General features: G+C 41.4%; 1 protein-coding gene across 1 annotated transcript in view; it reads right to left on the reverse strand.

Annotated features, from left to right (window-relative positions):
• Nucleotides 1–14,932, reverse strand: part of TNFRSF8 (TNF receptor superfamily member 8) — a 258,101-nt gene that overhangs the window by 156,477 nt on the left and 86,692 nt on the right. The window contains exon 4 of the mRNA XM_078640895.1: nucleotides 919–1,047. Coding sequence (XP_078497021.1) covers nucleotides 919–1,047 — 129 coding nt within the window. The remainder of the gene's footprint in view (nucleotides 1–918; nucleotides 1,048–14,932) is intronic.

Below are 14,932 nucleotides of genomic sequence, written 5' to 3' on the forward strand. Positions count from 1 at the left end.
CTTCTTAGAGTTTCTTGTTGATCAAATGGCTGTAATTTCTGATATTTATATGTTTCCCTCTACTTCATTGCTTGATTTTGCTCGCGAGAATGTGTCACTCATAGTCATTGAAATGTCACTCATAATTACACTGAAATTATGAAAATGACACACATAGCAAACTGAAACCTTGGCAGCTTTGTGTGAAGGGCCCAGGGTAAGGGTGGGTCTGAGATGAGCTAATACTGGTGCAACTGACTCCACCGCCACCTTACTCAGAACTCATAAGATGTATTTATGACATCAATTTTCTCAAACATAAGAGCACTGGTTATAAGACCAACAATACCCACAAGTATCTCTGGGCCACTAAAAAAAAAGATTTAGGTGGTGGGGCCACTGGCTACAATAAATAGTAGCTGCAGTGATTAAGCCTTTTGAATCCGCCTATTTTGGGGATTGATTAGGTCATGTTGGTCACCTGCAGAAAACCTGCCAGCATGTAAAACAAATTAAATTTCTAAATGTAATACAAATTGACTGATGTACTTAATTCATTATTGTGATTTTTTTTTGATTTTGAGAACGTTTTGTAAGACTCTGTCTGAAGACCTACTAATAATTTTAAATGATATATGCTATGACCACTCTTTTATTGTAATCAACTCATTGAAGTATATTTACTTACTTACTACTAATAATAATAGAAAAGATAATACATGCATATTAAAAAAGAAATCCCTAAAGTGTACAGTGATACACTCTTATGTTTTAGTCAACACCGGTATAGAAATGGAAGAAATAAGTCACAATTCAGTCTTATTCTAACACTTTTTCAGAGTGTCCAATTTAAAAACACTGAAAACATGTATTAAAGTTACGTAAAGAATCATGATATTAAACCGGACAACCACACTGAATTCCATGTTCCCTCAGTACCTTCGCTACAGGTGACACAGGCCCTGCAGTGTGGCTTTGTGTCACTCCAGTCCACATAGTGGCCAGGGTCACACTGGCTCTTGCAGTCCAGATTAACGTCTTGAGGACACACGTTTCGTTGAACATTACCTGTGAATGGGAGGAAACACAACAAGAAAATGTGAGTGAGAAGATAGCTGTACCCAAAAACGCAATGATAGTCCACAAACCTAAAAATTATTTGATGCTTGAGTATATGGAGAAAGTCCAGATCCATTGGCTTCTAATTGTGTAGTTGTAAAGACTGTCATCTACATTATCATTAAAGACTTTGGTCTTTGGTGTTCTGTATTTCCCCTGCCTACCTGCCTTTATGTTGTCGGGGGTCCTCCTTCTTATTAGTTAGATCTACATTAGCATTGTCCATTTATATAGCTGTACAAACCCACAGACCTTTGAGCGCTAAAGAGAGATGGAGAAGACGACCAATTAAAATGAGTAGGCATTCACTGATTTCCTAAATCATAATAGCGTATACACACTACAAATAAAATCTGGAAGGATATAAAAGGAAATTCCAGAGGAGAAGGCCAGAAATGTGCCTCCTAACCTGTTCTAAGGACCTGGGGAATTATCAACATATTTCCTCACTCACTGGATCACAAGGGTCTAGGATGGTTAGACAACTTGAGAATAGGCTTAAGGTATGCAGTATTCTCCTGGGAATAGCTTTAAGAGCGAAAATGCATGCCCTAAACTTCATCCTGGCCTTCACTGACTACATTTTACTCTTTTGGAAATGTTGGCTTCTGATTTTGTAGAAGAGTTTTGCAGAAACTAAAGACACTGTATTTTTTTTTATAGTTGCAACATTCGTCCCTTTTCTACAGTGATGTAGATTTCGCCTCCTCCCCAAATCCACCACCACTACCACCTTCGGTGGAGAGGCCTTGTGATTTTCTGCCAGCAGCGTATTTATTCAGAACAGCAACACGAAAGAGGGATTGGAAGATAAAACCACTGATTTGATATGATTGTCCATCTTCATAACATAATTAAAGATGATTTGTAAGGTCTTAACTTTCGTTTTTAGGGAAGTAAGATTAGCAATCTCGACATTTCGATAGCTTGTGCACATTTTTGTCAATCTTTACAGAATCAATTAACAGGCTTTGTTTTACATGCATTTCACTCTAACTAGTTGCCATTCATCCAATGAATGGGAGTTTAATGGCATGGGTACTCTTTAATAAGGTTGAAAGGACAGTTGGTCATATTCATTTTTTGCAGAATTAAGTGAACTTCAGAAGAGACGATTTTATGAAATTGAAAGCTATTTTTATTGGTACAGCCTGGTCACTGAGGTCCCCAAGGATCTAAGGTTAGTTGCAATGCTGCCTAGCTGAGCGACTGGATTTACCTGAAAACCCAGTCTGATTTTTTTCCTGAATCTTTATTATTTTACCATAGAAATAGGATTGTAGCTCATTATATCATCCTAGTGACTTCTTCCAGTTGGAAGACAGTTGTCATGATTATCCAGTGTTATCAAAGGTTTGGAGATAACTTCAGATGAGTTTTCAGCTACCTATATTCTCCAGTATTACAAGTTCCATTAGAAAGAAGAATCTCAGCTTTCTAGTATTTTATAGTGCTTTGTCACTTAAACTTATTATTCTCTGGCATTGCTTTGTACCAGTTGGGAAAGCCTTTCCTATGATTTACCTTCAGTTCCTTTAACCCAAACGTGCACCATCTACTCAAGGTTCTTGTTCCGTACAGCATCGGGCACCTGTTATATACATTTATAGAAAGGTTACTGCATTCCCCAGTATCTCCACGGGGACACTATTATGAGGTGGAACAGATATCTCTTTTGAGTATATATGAATCGCTGCATAATTTTCAGTAAAATATCTTTTACATTGTGATCAAAGGGGTTGTATTTGTGATATCATTCAATGTTTTACGCTAGTGCATGATGGTTATTTTTCAATTTTTACAGCTTTATTGTTGAGCTCTCACTTCTTCCATAGGAATTACACAATATTTTTATTTTTTAATTTTTCATTACTGTGTACTGGAAATATTCACAATATACCCATATTTCATTCTTGAAAAAAACAATAACAATTATGCAAAATACACAACGGCAGCAAGAGTTTTGTTTCTATGGACTTTTTAACACGGAACTTTGGATCTTCAGCATCACCTTGTGGTGTGACAATTCCTTTTGAAGTTAAATGTATTTGTGCAGCTGAGAAGATATTGCAATATCTCTTGCACTTTGAAAGAATTATATAGTCTCCAGAGAGCAATCACTCAGAAACACCTGTCTTTGTACCTTTTCACACATCATAACGTGAGCACAACACATCTTGTGCATTGGTGAAGCTGGTATGAAGTTACCATTATGACGAAAATACAGCATGACAAAGTAGATACATGATGGAAAATATCATAGTCCCCGATGAGAAGAGTAGGCCGGAAGATCAACAGCTCATAGTCTCCAGATTTGCTTGCCAATCAAGGCCAGTGATTGATTGTGTTTGATGTTCGACACCCTTTGCAGTGATTTCTGAATTTATCAAGACATATTCAACATGATAGCATCCTCAAAACAGACTTGCCAATTTAGCACAGAACTTGAGAACTGCACTTCTAAAGATGCAAACACATATGCTTACATCTGTCATCTCAAGAAACAAATAGGATATGGAGGTAAAATCACCATAAGGAACAACAACAAACTCTTGCAATTTGTGATTCTCTATTTTGCGAATGCAATTAAGGGATTGCAAAATGCGATTCCTTAAATGCAATTCTGAAAACACGAGAAATTTGCTATTTGGCCTTAAGGAATTCCAAATTACCACCAACTTCAAGTTGGTGGTAATTTGCGATTTTCTTTAAAAAAGCACTTTTTGGATTTTTTAAAAGTGCCATATGTCGCACATACATGCCCTTAAGGCATGTATGTGCACAAAATGTGCATACATTTAAATTTCAGGGGTGCAACTGGGTGTCCTTGCAACCTTGAAATTGCATTCTCAATTTGCGATTCTCTAATTGGTAATCACAAATTGAGAATGTCTTCCCATTCATTCCTATGGGCCTCCTAGACAATAGGAATGAATGGGAAGGTATTCCTTATTTGCGAATCTCAATTTGCAAATGGCAAACAAGGAATATGTAGGATTTGCAAATTTCTTAGCAAATCCCACATACATTGCATTTTGCGATTCTCTAGTTGCGATTCTCTAAAAATCGCAATTTGAGAATCGCAAGACTCTTTTTTGATTCATATGGCCCCATATATTTTAATGGAATGCTTAAATGTTATGGGTGCAGATGCAGAATATCGAGCCAAAAATATCGACTTGCACAAATATTGAGTTGCAAATATCGTGGGTCAGAAATATCCACATACAGATTCTCATGGTCAAGAATATCGATTTTAGGTAAGTAATATTGATGTTAAAAATATTCAAGTGTTTAATATCCTTTTCAAAAATATAGTTAATACAAATATCACTTGTTTAATAATGTTATGTATTTTAGTATTTTTTTTATATGTATGTGTTGTATGTTTTCTTGAATAAGAATTGTTTGTATTTTTAATATCTGTGTTATATTTTTACTTGATATTAAAAAAATAATCTTTGAATTTTGCATTTTTAGTTCTGTAGGCGTTGTGGGTTTATAGGGGAATAGGGTGATAAGTAATTTACCCTCTTCCGTGCGTCAGATGGCCCCCGGCCATCTGACGTCACGGTGGGCATGTGCATTGGACAGCCACGGGCCGTCCGATTCGCGCATGCACAGGTTTTACCCACACAGCGGGGGAATGAGCCCCACAGCGAAGCGGTTAATTATAGTACATTTATTGATAATTTTTATTTATTAATATTTGTTTAATTAAGATGTTAAAGTATTAAATGTGTGTAATTAATTTTAGGTATGCGTTGTGGTGTTTATAGGTGATAAGGGTGGGAAGTAAATTATTTTTAATTGATGAATTAATAATTGGATGTTATTTTTTATTAATTTATTGGTAATTAATTATGGTAATTGTGTAATACACTTTAGGTGTTTGTTTTGGTGTTTATAGGAGTAAAGGGTGGTATGTAAATTGTATTTAATTAATTAATACATAGTTGTTAATTAATGTTAATTGTTTGATATGTATTTTGGGTAATTGTTTAATTTTTGTTCTGTTGTTTTTACTTTTAAATGGGTAAAGGGTGTGTGATGCTTGACACGAATGTTGCCTCAGAAGTACCAAGAAGGTGATGTTCTTTCCACTGACTCCCCTAACTGGTTCACCACATGCCAGAATGATATCACTGAACAATGATAGTGATGCCCGTCAGGGGAAACAGGGAGACAAAACAAGGAAAGTGGGGGAAAAACACAGGTATCTTCATATACAGGAGGAGTAACTGTTCTTTCTGGGGAGCCACCAAATCTCTGAATACTGGAGTCCTATATGGATACAAAGAACAATGGTTAGTGTAGTAATTCGATGAGTTGTAGTAAGAAATGTGGGAATAATGAGAAAGTTACATACGGAGCTCAGGTGAAAGAGCTGGCAACATGTATATAGGGATGTCTGGTCTGGTGATCAGAAATTAGAGTTTTCTGTATATCCTGCAATATGTTTTAGAGTGAGTACCCTACTATCTGTGCCCCACAGGTAAATGAGGAGAACATAACTTTCAGCCTACCTGTGTAAGGGATGGAGGAAAGCCTAAAAGACTGCAACTAGAATCAACACTCCTCTAGTACCAGGAAAACAATACCTAAGCGCCGGGACTGGTATCAATGCTCCACTAGTTCCAACAAATATCAAGGGAAGATCACCGTCTTCCTAATCCACCTAAAGTATTGCACGTACCGCGTGGCAAATAAGAACTCCAACAAAACTACAAAACCAACTAATAGCCACTCCCTTAGAAGCTCAGGGAATTGCTGCCGATGCTTTCAGGGCAACGCGAAAATACGCGAGAGTAAAGCAACACAACTGTACCTCTCGCTATATGGAAAGATACTAACACAATCAATATTAAGTCACTAGTCTGTACTTAATACAGGGACCTTATGTCAAAGGTCCAGAGACCTGGTGGGTGTATTTATGGTTACTGCTTACTGAGTCAGTGTGTACCAAAAAATATATGTAAGAAAGAAAAATTTCTTTCTAGAGTCCCCTCACTCACCGGGGTTGCCCCACGGTGACATGCTTCATCATTGGGGCCATCCCAGTTCTCTACGAAAAGGGGCGTGCTGCGACAAGGCGACTACGCTGGAGCACTGGTTTTGTGAGATGACTATGTGTGGTGCAAGTGTGATAATGGTGGAGTGGGTGTGGGATTAAAAATACCGTGCTAGTGGGCCTCAACAATTTATTTCGCTCCTAGTGTGGTATAAAAAAGTTAAAAAGGGGTAACACTGTATTCTAACTTTTACTGAGCTAGATCAGTGTTAAGGTCAACATGTTTCAAGCTCCCCCAAGCTTTTCTTCAGGACCATACAGGGTCCAGCCCTGTATTGCCACTCCTGTTTCCAAATGAAAAAAGTGTTGCTAAAAAATATATATTTTACAATGAACGCTGTTGTTAATAAAACATGCGTGCTGTACATACGTTTTGTATTTCACTGCGTTTTCTGCAAAATAGAACAACAAATGTTAAATGATGGACAACCCCTTCCAAGAAGGGGAACAACTCACAAGCATCTCACTCCAACTAGGGCGTGAGTGTGCCCATGGCATCATATTGACGCGTGCTGGTTTTCAAGACGGTGTTGAAAAATAAATCACTGTGAATAAAGTGGTTTAGTGGTTTCACACATACAACATACAAACATATAGACTAAATGTGACTATAGACAAAACACACACTATACATACACGAAATAATATGGCAGATGGTTATATTTACATAAAAGAGTGTATGGTTACACCCCATGGTCTTAGGCAAGGGCAGGAACGCCTCGTGGAAACATTGCTGAAAAAAGGGATTGTCAAAATGCAGAGTTAGGAGGTTTTTTCCTCTTCTTGTTTGCCCATTCGGAATTGCCGTCTTTCTAGCAAGATTACATAGTCCATTCACTTACTTCCTATCGGCAGACCCGCTCGGTACTACCTGGTTGCTTCCTCACCCGACCGCATACTGATCTGAAGCCGGGCTCGCGGTGTATTTAAAACGCGTGAGCTTCCGGGTGGCGGGAAACGCCTTTGTTTTGCTAGAGCGCGCACTGGGGCGGCCATATTGGTAGGATGCGATCGCGCTCGGCGCGAGTGTAAGTTACAAACACTGAATATTAATGAGTACCGCTGGGTACAGGGATATGCAACAATTTAGGGCGCCAATGTGGACAAGGGCGTCCTTGCACATGAATTTAGAACACAAGATAAATTTTGCGGGGTTGGAGACGTTTTTGGATTGGTTTAGGCTTATTCATAAAAGGGCGGGTATCATAACTTAGGCAGATAGGCAAGGATGGTACCTATCGTGTCTGGGAAGGCTCAGCTGGGTGTATTAGTTTTTAAGGAAAGAGGTATTTCTGATAGTAGGGTTTGTTTTGTTATCAGCGACAGTTTTCTATGGTATTCAAACAGTTCGGACCAACCCCGAACAGTCACTAGAAAAAATAACTATGGGCGAAATGCTCCCCACGGGATTTCATCATTAAGTTGGGTATCTGTATGAAGACGAAAAACCCATCTTTGTTCTTTTTCATGGAGGGTGCGTTCCAGATTGTCTTTGTTTTTCACTGTTTCTAATACTACCCAGGACAGATCATTGGGTGTATGGTTCTGCTCAATGAAGTGGGTGGTCATTCTTGTTGTGGCTCGCTTGCACCTGATGTTACTTCTGTGCTCTACTATGCGAGTACTGACCTTCCTTGTCGTCATTCCTACATAGTGAAGGTTGCACGTACAGGTTATCAAATACACAACCCCACTTGTGTTGCAATTAGAGAAACCTTTTAGTTCCCATCTCGTACTGTTGTTGAAGATAACGTTTTTGGTTGGGGAGGTCAAATGACAAACACTGCAGTTGTTGCATGGGAAATGACCGTCCGGTAGTGGCTGGGATCTTACTGTCTGAATTAATGCTGTGGGACGTGTGTGTACCAAATAATCCTTCAAATTTTTACCCCGCCTATGGCTAAACATAGGAGTAGGTATGTGTAGGCCACCCGGAAGCTCACGCGTTTTAAATACACCGCGAGCCCGGCTTCAGATCAGTATGCGGTCGGGTGAGGAAGCAACCAGGTAGTACCGAGCGGGTCTGCCGATAGGAAGTAAGTGAATGGACTATGTAATCTTGCTAGAAAGACGGCAATTCCGAATGGGCAAACAAGAAGAGGAAAAAACCTCCTAACTCTGCATTTTGACAATCCCTTTTTTCAGCAATGTTTCCACGAGGCGTTCCTGCCCTTGCCTAAGACCATGGGGTGTAACCATACACTCTTTTATGTAAATATAACCATCTGCCATATTATTTCGTGTATGTATAGTGTGAGTTTTGTCTATAGTCACATTTAGTCTATATGTTTGTATGTTGTATGTGTGAAACCACTAAACCACTTTATTCACAGTGATTTATTTTTCAACACCGTCTTGAAAACCAGCACGCGTCAATATGATGCCATGGGCACACTCACGCCCTAGTTGGAGTGAGATGCTTGTGAGTTGTTCCCCTTCTTGGAAGGGGTTGTCCATCATTTAACATTTGTTGTTCTATTTTGCAGAAAACGCAGTGAAATACAAAACGTATGTACAGCACGCATGTTTTATTAACAACAGCGTTCATTGTAAAATATATATTTTTTAGCAACACTTTTTTCATTTGGAAACAGGAGTGGCAATACAGGGCTGGACCCTGTATGGTCCTGAAGAAAAGCTTGGGGGAGCTTGAAACATGTTGACCTTAACACTGATCTAGCTCAGTAAAAGTTAGAATACAGTGTTACCCCTTTTTAACTTTTTTATACCACACTAGGAGCGAAATAAATTGTTGAGGCCCACTAGCACGGTATTTTTAATCCCACACCCACTCCACCATTATCACACTTGCACCACACATAGTCATCTCACAAAACCAGTGCTCCAGCGTAGTCGCCTTGTCGCAGCACGCCCCTTTTCGTAGAGAACTGGGATGGCCCCAATGATGAAGCATGTCACCGTGGGGCAACCCCGGTGAGTGAGGGGACTCTAGAAAGAAATTTTTCTTTCTTACATATATTTTTTGGTACACACTGACTCAGTAAGCAGTAACCATAAATACACCCACCAGGTCTCTGGACCTTTGACATAAGGTCCCTGTATTTCGTACACAGACTGGAGGCCGACCTGGTCTGGTTTAACCTCCTTCTCCCCCTTCTTTGTTTATGTATTCAGCAGCCACGGGCTGCGGGAGTCTTTCTTTTGTTTAGACACAGGTCACCTGACTAATACATACCAGGCTGATCTAGAGACTAAGTCAACACACACGAAGAAACACTCACAGAATAATCATGGCACAGAACACAGGACTATCCTTTTCGGAGGATGAAGTTGATAGAGCCATTGCCTCCATGTTACCACACGCAGGAGCACCCACAGGAGAAAACAGTGATGCGAGCCAATGTTGGGACGAATTGACTGAATTAAAGAGAACACAGATAAAAACACTGATTCATGGCGTCATGATGGCAGAATACTTACAAGCCAACGCAGCACCGAGGGGCCTCATAGTCAGGAATGAACCCTTTATATTCCAGCACGACAGACAATTCAAGCTGGACTGGTCCAAAATATCCTGGCATTGTACCAGAGACTGGCTGGTCTTGATCATTAAAACCGCAACCAGACTAGTAGATTCCCTGAAGGAAGAGATAAATTCCATGGAGATACGCCTCAAGTCTTTTCAAACTCCAGCAGAGCTAACGAAAAGACTGAATGAGCTAAATAAGACGATGTCTGAATTCGAAATTAGCCTAAGAGATTCAAAATACATCAAACTATCTAAGGATAAAAAAGCATTCGCTCACGAGAAAGTGTATCCTTACATTAGGGATGATTACAGAACCAACAACAAGAACTCAGGATACAACACTGATAGTGATGGTTCCGACACAGGATCTAATAGCTCTGGGGGATCAAGTAATTACAGCACTACCCCTAACAGGAGAGCCAGAAGAGGACGAGGCAATGGAAGGGGTTTTAGAGGCAACCAAGCACCGATATGGCCTATGTACCAAGACCCATATAATTATTGCCCTCCGCCCCCGCCTTTCTTCTATGGCCCACCCATGTACAACCAACCCAACTATCAGAACTGGGGCAATGATCAAGGAAGCCAGGGAAATCAAATGAAACCTTTTTTAGGGAGAGGCCGCCAGGCACAAAGAGCAAAAAACAAACCCAATCAGGGAGTACAGTGGGCGGAACCAGTGGTGACTACCGCACGGCACACACGGAGCAAAGGCCCGCCGGAATCAGCAGCGAGCGCCAGCTCGACTTAGTGGTAAATCTATCCTCACTATGCCTCACAGCTATACAGACCCAAGTGCTTAACAAAGGCCTGGGTTTTGTACCCACCCCAACCACAGACAAGTTCAAACTATGCTGTGAACTAAAAGAATTCCTGAGGAAAATCAAACTACAGGTATTCTTTCAAGACAAAGATCCCCAAGTACAAACAAAGAGTGACACAGGACTACATAAAAAATCAAACTTTGTCCCTCCATCACACAGCCTACCAGTGGAGGTACTAACCTTTGAAAAGGCAATCATGCGAGAGGTTCAGGAGTTGGACCCACGAACTGTCAAAGTATTTCATAACACCAGCAAAGCTGAATATTCTGCGTTACAAGAACTGTCCAAAAACAATCAAATCACCATAAAACCAGCCGATAAAGGCGGGGCAATTGTTTTACAAGATACCACGGATTATAGGAATGAATGTCTCCGTCTACTAGGGGACACAAGAAACTACGCCAAACTAGGTGAAGACCCGACAGAACGCCTAAGAATCTCGATTGCGTACTTAACAGAGGAATGTCAAGCCAATGATTGGCTTAGTAAAAAAGAAATTGATTTCTTAACAAACAGAAAACCAATAACACCGTATTTTTATACCATCCCCAAGATACACAAGAGACTGGAGAACCCACCAGGGAGGCCAATAGTCTCGGGGATAGGCTCAATTTTGGAGCCCCTTTCACAATTCGCAGATGCCTTTCTCAGACCCCTCGTGCAGAAAACAGACACCTATCTAAGGGATACCAAGGACGTACTATGCCTGCTACAAGATCTAACCTTTGATATGTCATCCAGCCTATTGATAAGTCTGGACGTTGAAAGTCTTTATACCAGCTTGCCACACAGAGAGACTTTACAGATTCTAGAGGAAGTATTGTACGAAAACGAGTGGTCATTCCAGACTCCTCGCCATGTGGTACTCGAATGCTGCCAACTGGCACTATGTGAGAACTTCTTCCGTTTTGAATCGACCCTGTATAAACAACAACATGGGACCAGTATGGGCAGCACATTCGCGCCGAGTATAGCCGGATTGTACGTCCACCAACTGGAGAAAAACAAAATACTGATTGAAGGAAATCCACATAGACATCATATCCTCCACTGGAAAGGCTATATCGACGACATTCTGTTGATCTGGCAGGGCACTGAGGAAGAAGCACAGACCTTTCTCACCTGGCTTAACACACAGGATTCTTTCCTGAAGTTCACCTGCTCAATGAGTAAGACAGATCTAGTTTTTCTTGATCTAAACATCCATGCTGAGTCTGGTAGACTGGTGACAACAACTCATTTTAAAGAGACGGCAAGAAACTGTCTCTTGACCTTTGACAGTTTTCACCCTCGCCATCTCAAACAAAACCTGCCATTTGGACAATTCCTCCGTTTACGCAGGAACTGTAGCAAGAAATCAGACTACCTAACCCAAGCGGAAGACCTAAGCAACAAGCTGAAATACAGGAAATACCCAAATAAACTGATCAAAGAGGCTAAAAAACGGGCGGCCAACAACAACAGGGAAGCACTTTTAGAACCCAAAGAAAGAACTCAACCTGAGGACAAAAAACCAATCTGTATCACCACGTACAATCAAGTCTCGAACAATGTATCTAAAATAATCAAGAAACATTGGCCAATACTTAACAGCGGCGGCCTACACATACCTACTCCTATGTTTAGCCATAGGCGGGGTAAAAATTTGAAGGATTATTTGGTACACACACGTCCCACAGCATTAATTCAGACAGTAAGATGCCAGCCACTACCGGACGGTCATTTCCCATGCAACAACTGCAGTGTTTGTCATTTGACCTCCCCAACCAAAAACGTTATCTTCAACAACAGTACGAGATGGGAACTAAAAGGTTTCTCTAATTGCAACACAAGTGGGGTTGTGTATTTGATAACCTGTACGTGCAACCTTCACTATGTAGGAATGACGACAAGGAAGGTCAGTACTCGCATAGTAGAGCACAGAAGTAACATCAGGTGCAAGCGAGCCACAACAAGAATGACCACCCACTTCATTGAGCAGAACCATACACCCAATGATCTGTCCTGGGTAGTATTAGAAACAGTGAAAAACAAAGACAATCTGGAACGCACCCTCCATGAAAAAGAACAAAGATGGGTTTTTCGTCTTCATACAGATACCCAACTTAATGATGAAATCCCGTGGGGAGCATTTCGCCCATAGTTATTTTTTCTAGTGACTGTTCGGGGTTGGTCCGAACTGTTTGAATACCATAGAAAACTGTCGCTGATAACAAAACAAACCCTACTATCAGAAATACCTCTTTCCTTAAAAACTAATACACCCAGCTGAGCCTTCCCAGACACGATAGGTACCATCCTTGCCTATCTGCCTAAGTTATGATACCCGCCCTTTTATGAATAAGCCTAAACCAATCCAAAAACGTCTCCAACCCCGCAAAATTTATCTTGTGTTCTAAATTCATGTGCAAGGACGCCCTTGTCCACATTGGCGCCCTAAATTGTTGCATATCCCTGTACCCAGCGGTACTCATTAATATTCAGTGTTTGTAACTTACACTCGCGCCGAGCGCGATCGCATCCTACCAATATGGCCGCCCCAGTGCGCGCTCTAGCAAAACAAAGGCGTTTCCCGCCACCCGGAAGCTCACGCGTTTTAAATACACCGCGAGCCCGGCTTCAGATCAGTATGCGGTCGGGTGAGGAAGCAACCAGGTAGTACCGAGCGGGTCTGCCGATAGGAAGTAAGTGAATGGACTATGTAATCTTGCTAGAAAGACGGCAATTCCGAATGGGCAAACAAGAAGAGGAAAAAACCTCCTAACTCTGCATTTTGACAATCCCTTTTTTCAGCAATGTTTCCACGAGGCGTTCCTGCCCTTGCCTAAGACCATGGGGTGTAACCATACACTCTTTTATGTAAATATAACCATCTGCCATATTATTTCGTGTATGTATAGTGTGTGTTTTGTCTATAGTCACATTTAGTCTATATGTTTGTATGTTGTATGTGTGAAACCACTAAACCACTTTATTCACAGTGATTTATTTTTCAACACCGTCTTGAAAACCAGCACGCGTCAATATGATGCCATGGGCACACTCACGCCCTAGTTGGAGTGAGATGCTTGTGAGTTGTTCCCCTTCTTGGAAGGGGTTGTCCATCATTTAACATTTGTTGTTCTATTTTGCAGAAAACGCAGTGAAATACAAAACGTATGTACAGCACGCATGTTTTATTAACAACAGCGTTCATTGTAAAATTATATTTTTTAGCAACACTTTTTTCATTTGGAAACAGGAGTGGCAATACAGGGCTGGACCCTGTATGGTCCTGAAGAAAAGCTTGGGGGAGCTTGAAACATGTTGACCTTAACACTGATCTAGCTCAGTAAAAGTTAGAATACAGTGTTACCCCTTTTTAACTTTTTTATACCACACTAGGAGCGAAATAAATTGTTGAGGCCCACTAGCACGGTATTTTTAATCCCACACCCACTCCACCATTATCACACTTGCACCACACATAGTCATCTCACAAAACCAGTGCTCCAGCGTAGTCGCCTTGTCGCAGCACGCCCCTTTTCGTAGAGAACTGGGATGGCCCCAATGATGAAGCATGTCACCGTGGGGCAACCCCGGTGAGTGAGGGGACTCTAGAAAGAAATTTTTCTTTCTTACATATATTTTTGGTACACACTGACTCAGTAAGCAGTAACCATAAATACACCCACCAGGTCTCTGGACCTTTGACATAAGGTCCCTGTATTTCGTACACAGACTGGAGGCCGACCTGGTCTGGTTTAACCTCCTTCTCCCCCTTCTTTGTTTAACTAGTCTGTACTTGCCAGGAGACGACCCGACGACCGCCGAAGTCCCGGCGGATCCCGCTACTCGCCACCACCGTGACCAGGACACAAACCAAACTTGACCCCGGAACCGGAACGGAACGCGAAGCGTTCAATGTAGGGAAGGGAGTGGTTAAATGCTGGGAATGATGCATCCGCGCATGCTCGATTCTTCGCGCATGCGTCTTGATCATGCCAACCAACTGGATGTGAGGATTGCCAACCACGTCCTCGAACACAAGCACGACAGTACACCCCTCCTACTCCTCCGCCAATAGGTTTGGGTTTGTTGGGATAGCGACGATGGAAAAGCCGTAACAATCGGGGAGCATGTATCAGACTCGCAGGTTCCCAGCTACGTTCTTCAATACCATACCCTTTCCAATGTATCAAATATTGCAATCTGCCTCTGCAACGTCTAGAATCAATGATCTTTTCAACCTCATACTCTTCTTCTGAATCCACCATCACCGGACTCGGTATAGGTGGGAGGCGTGTACCAGGCTCAACGGGTTTGAGGAGAGATACATGGAACACTGGGTGTATTCTCATCGATGGAGGCAGGTCTAGTTGTAGCGCTACAGGATTAATGACCCTTGCAACCTGAAAAGGCCCTATAAACTTGGGTTTAAATTTACAGGAACCACGCAAAGCAATATGT

The sequence above is a fragment of the Lissotriton helveticus genome, chromosome 5_1 (genome assembly GCF_964261635.1).
Source record: "Lissotriton helveticus chromosome 5_1, aLisHel1.1, whole genome shotgun sequence".
In the NCBI taxonomy this organism is placed as follows: domain Eukaryota; kingdom Metazoa; phylum Chordata; class Amphibia; order Caudata; family Salamandridae; genus Lissotriton; species Lissotriton helveticus.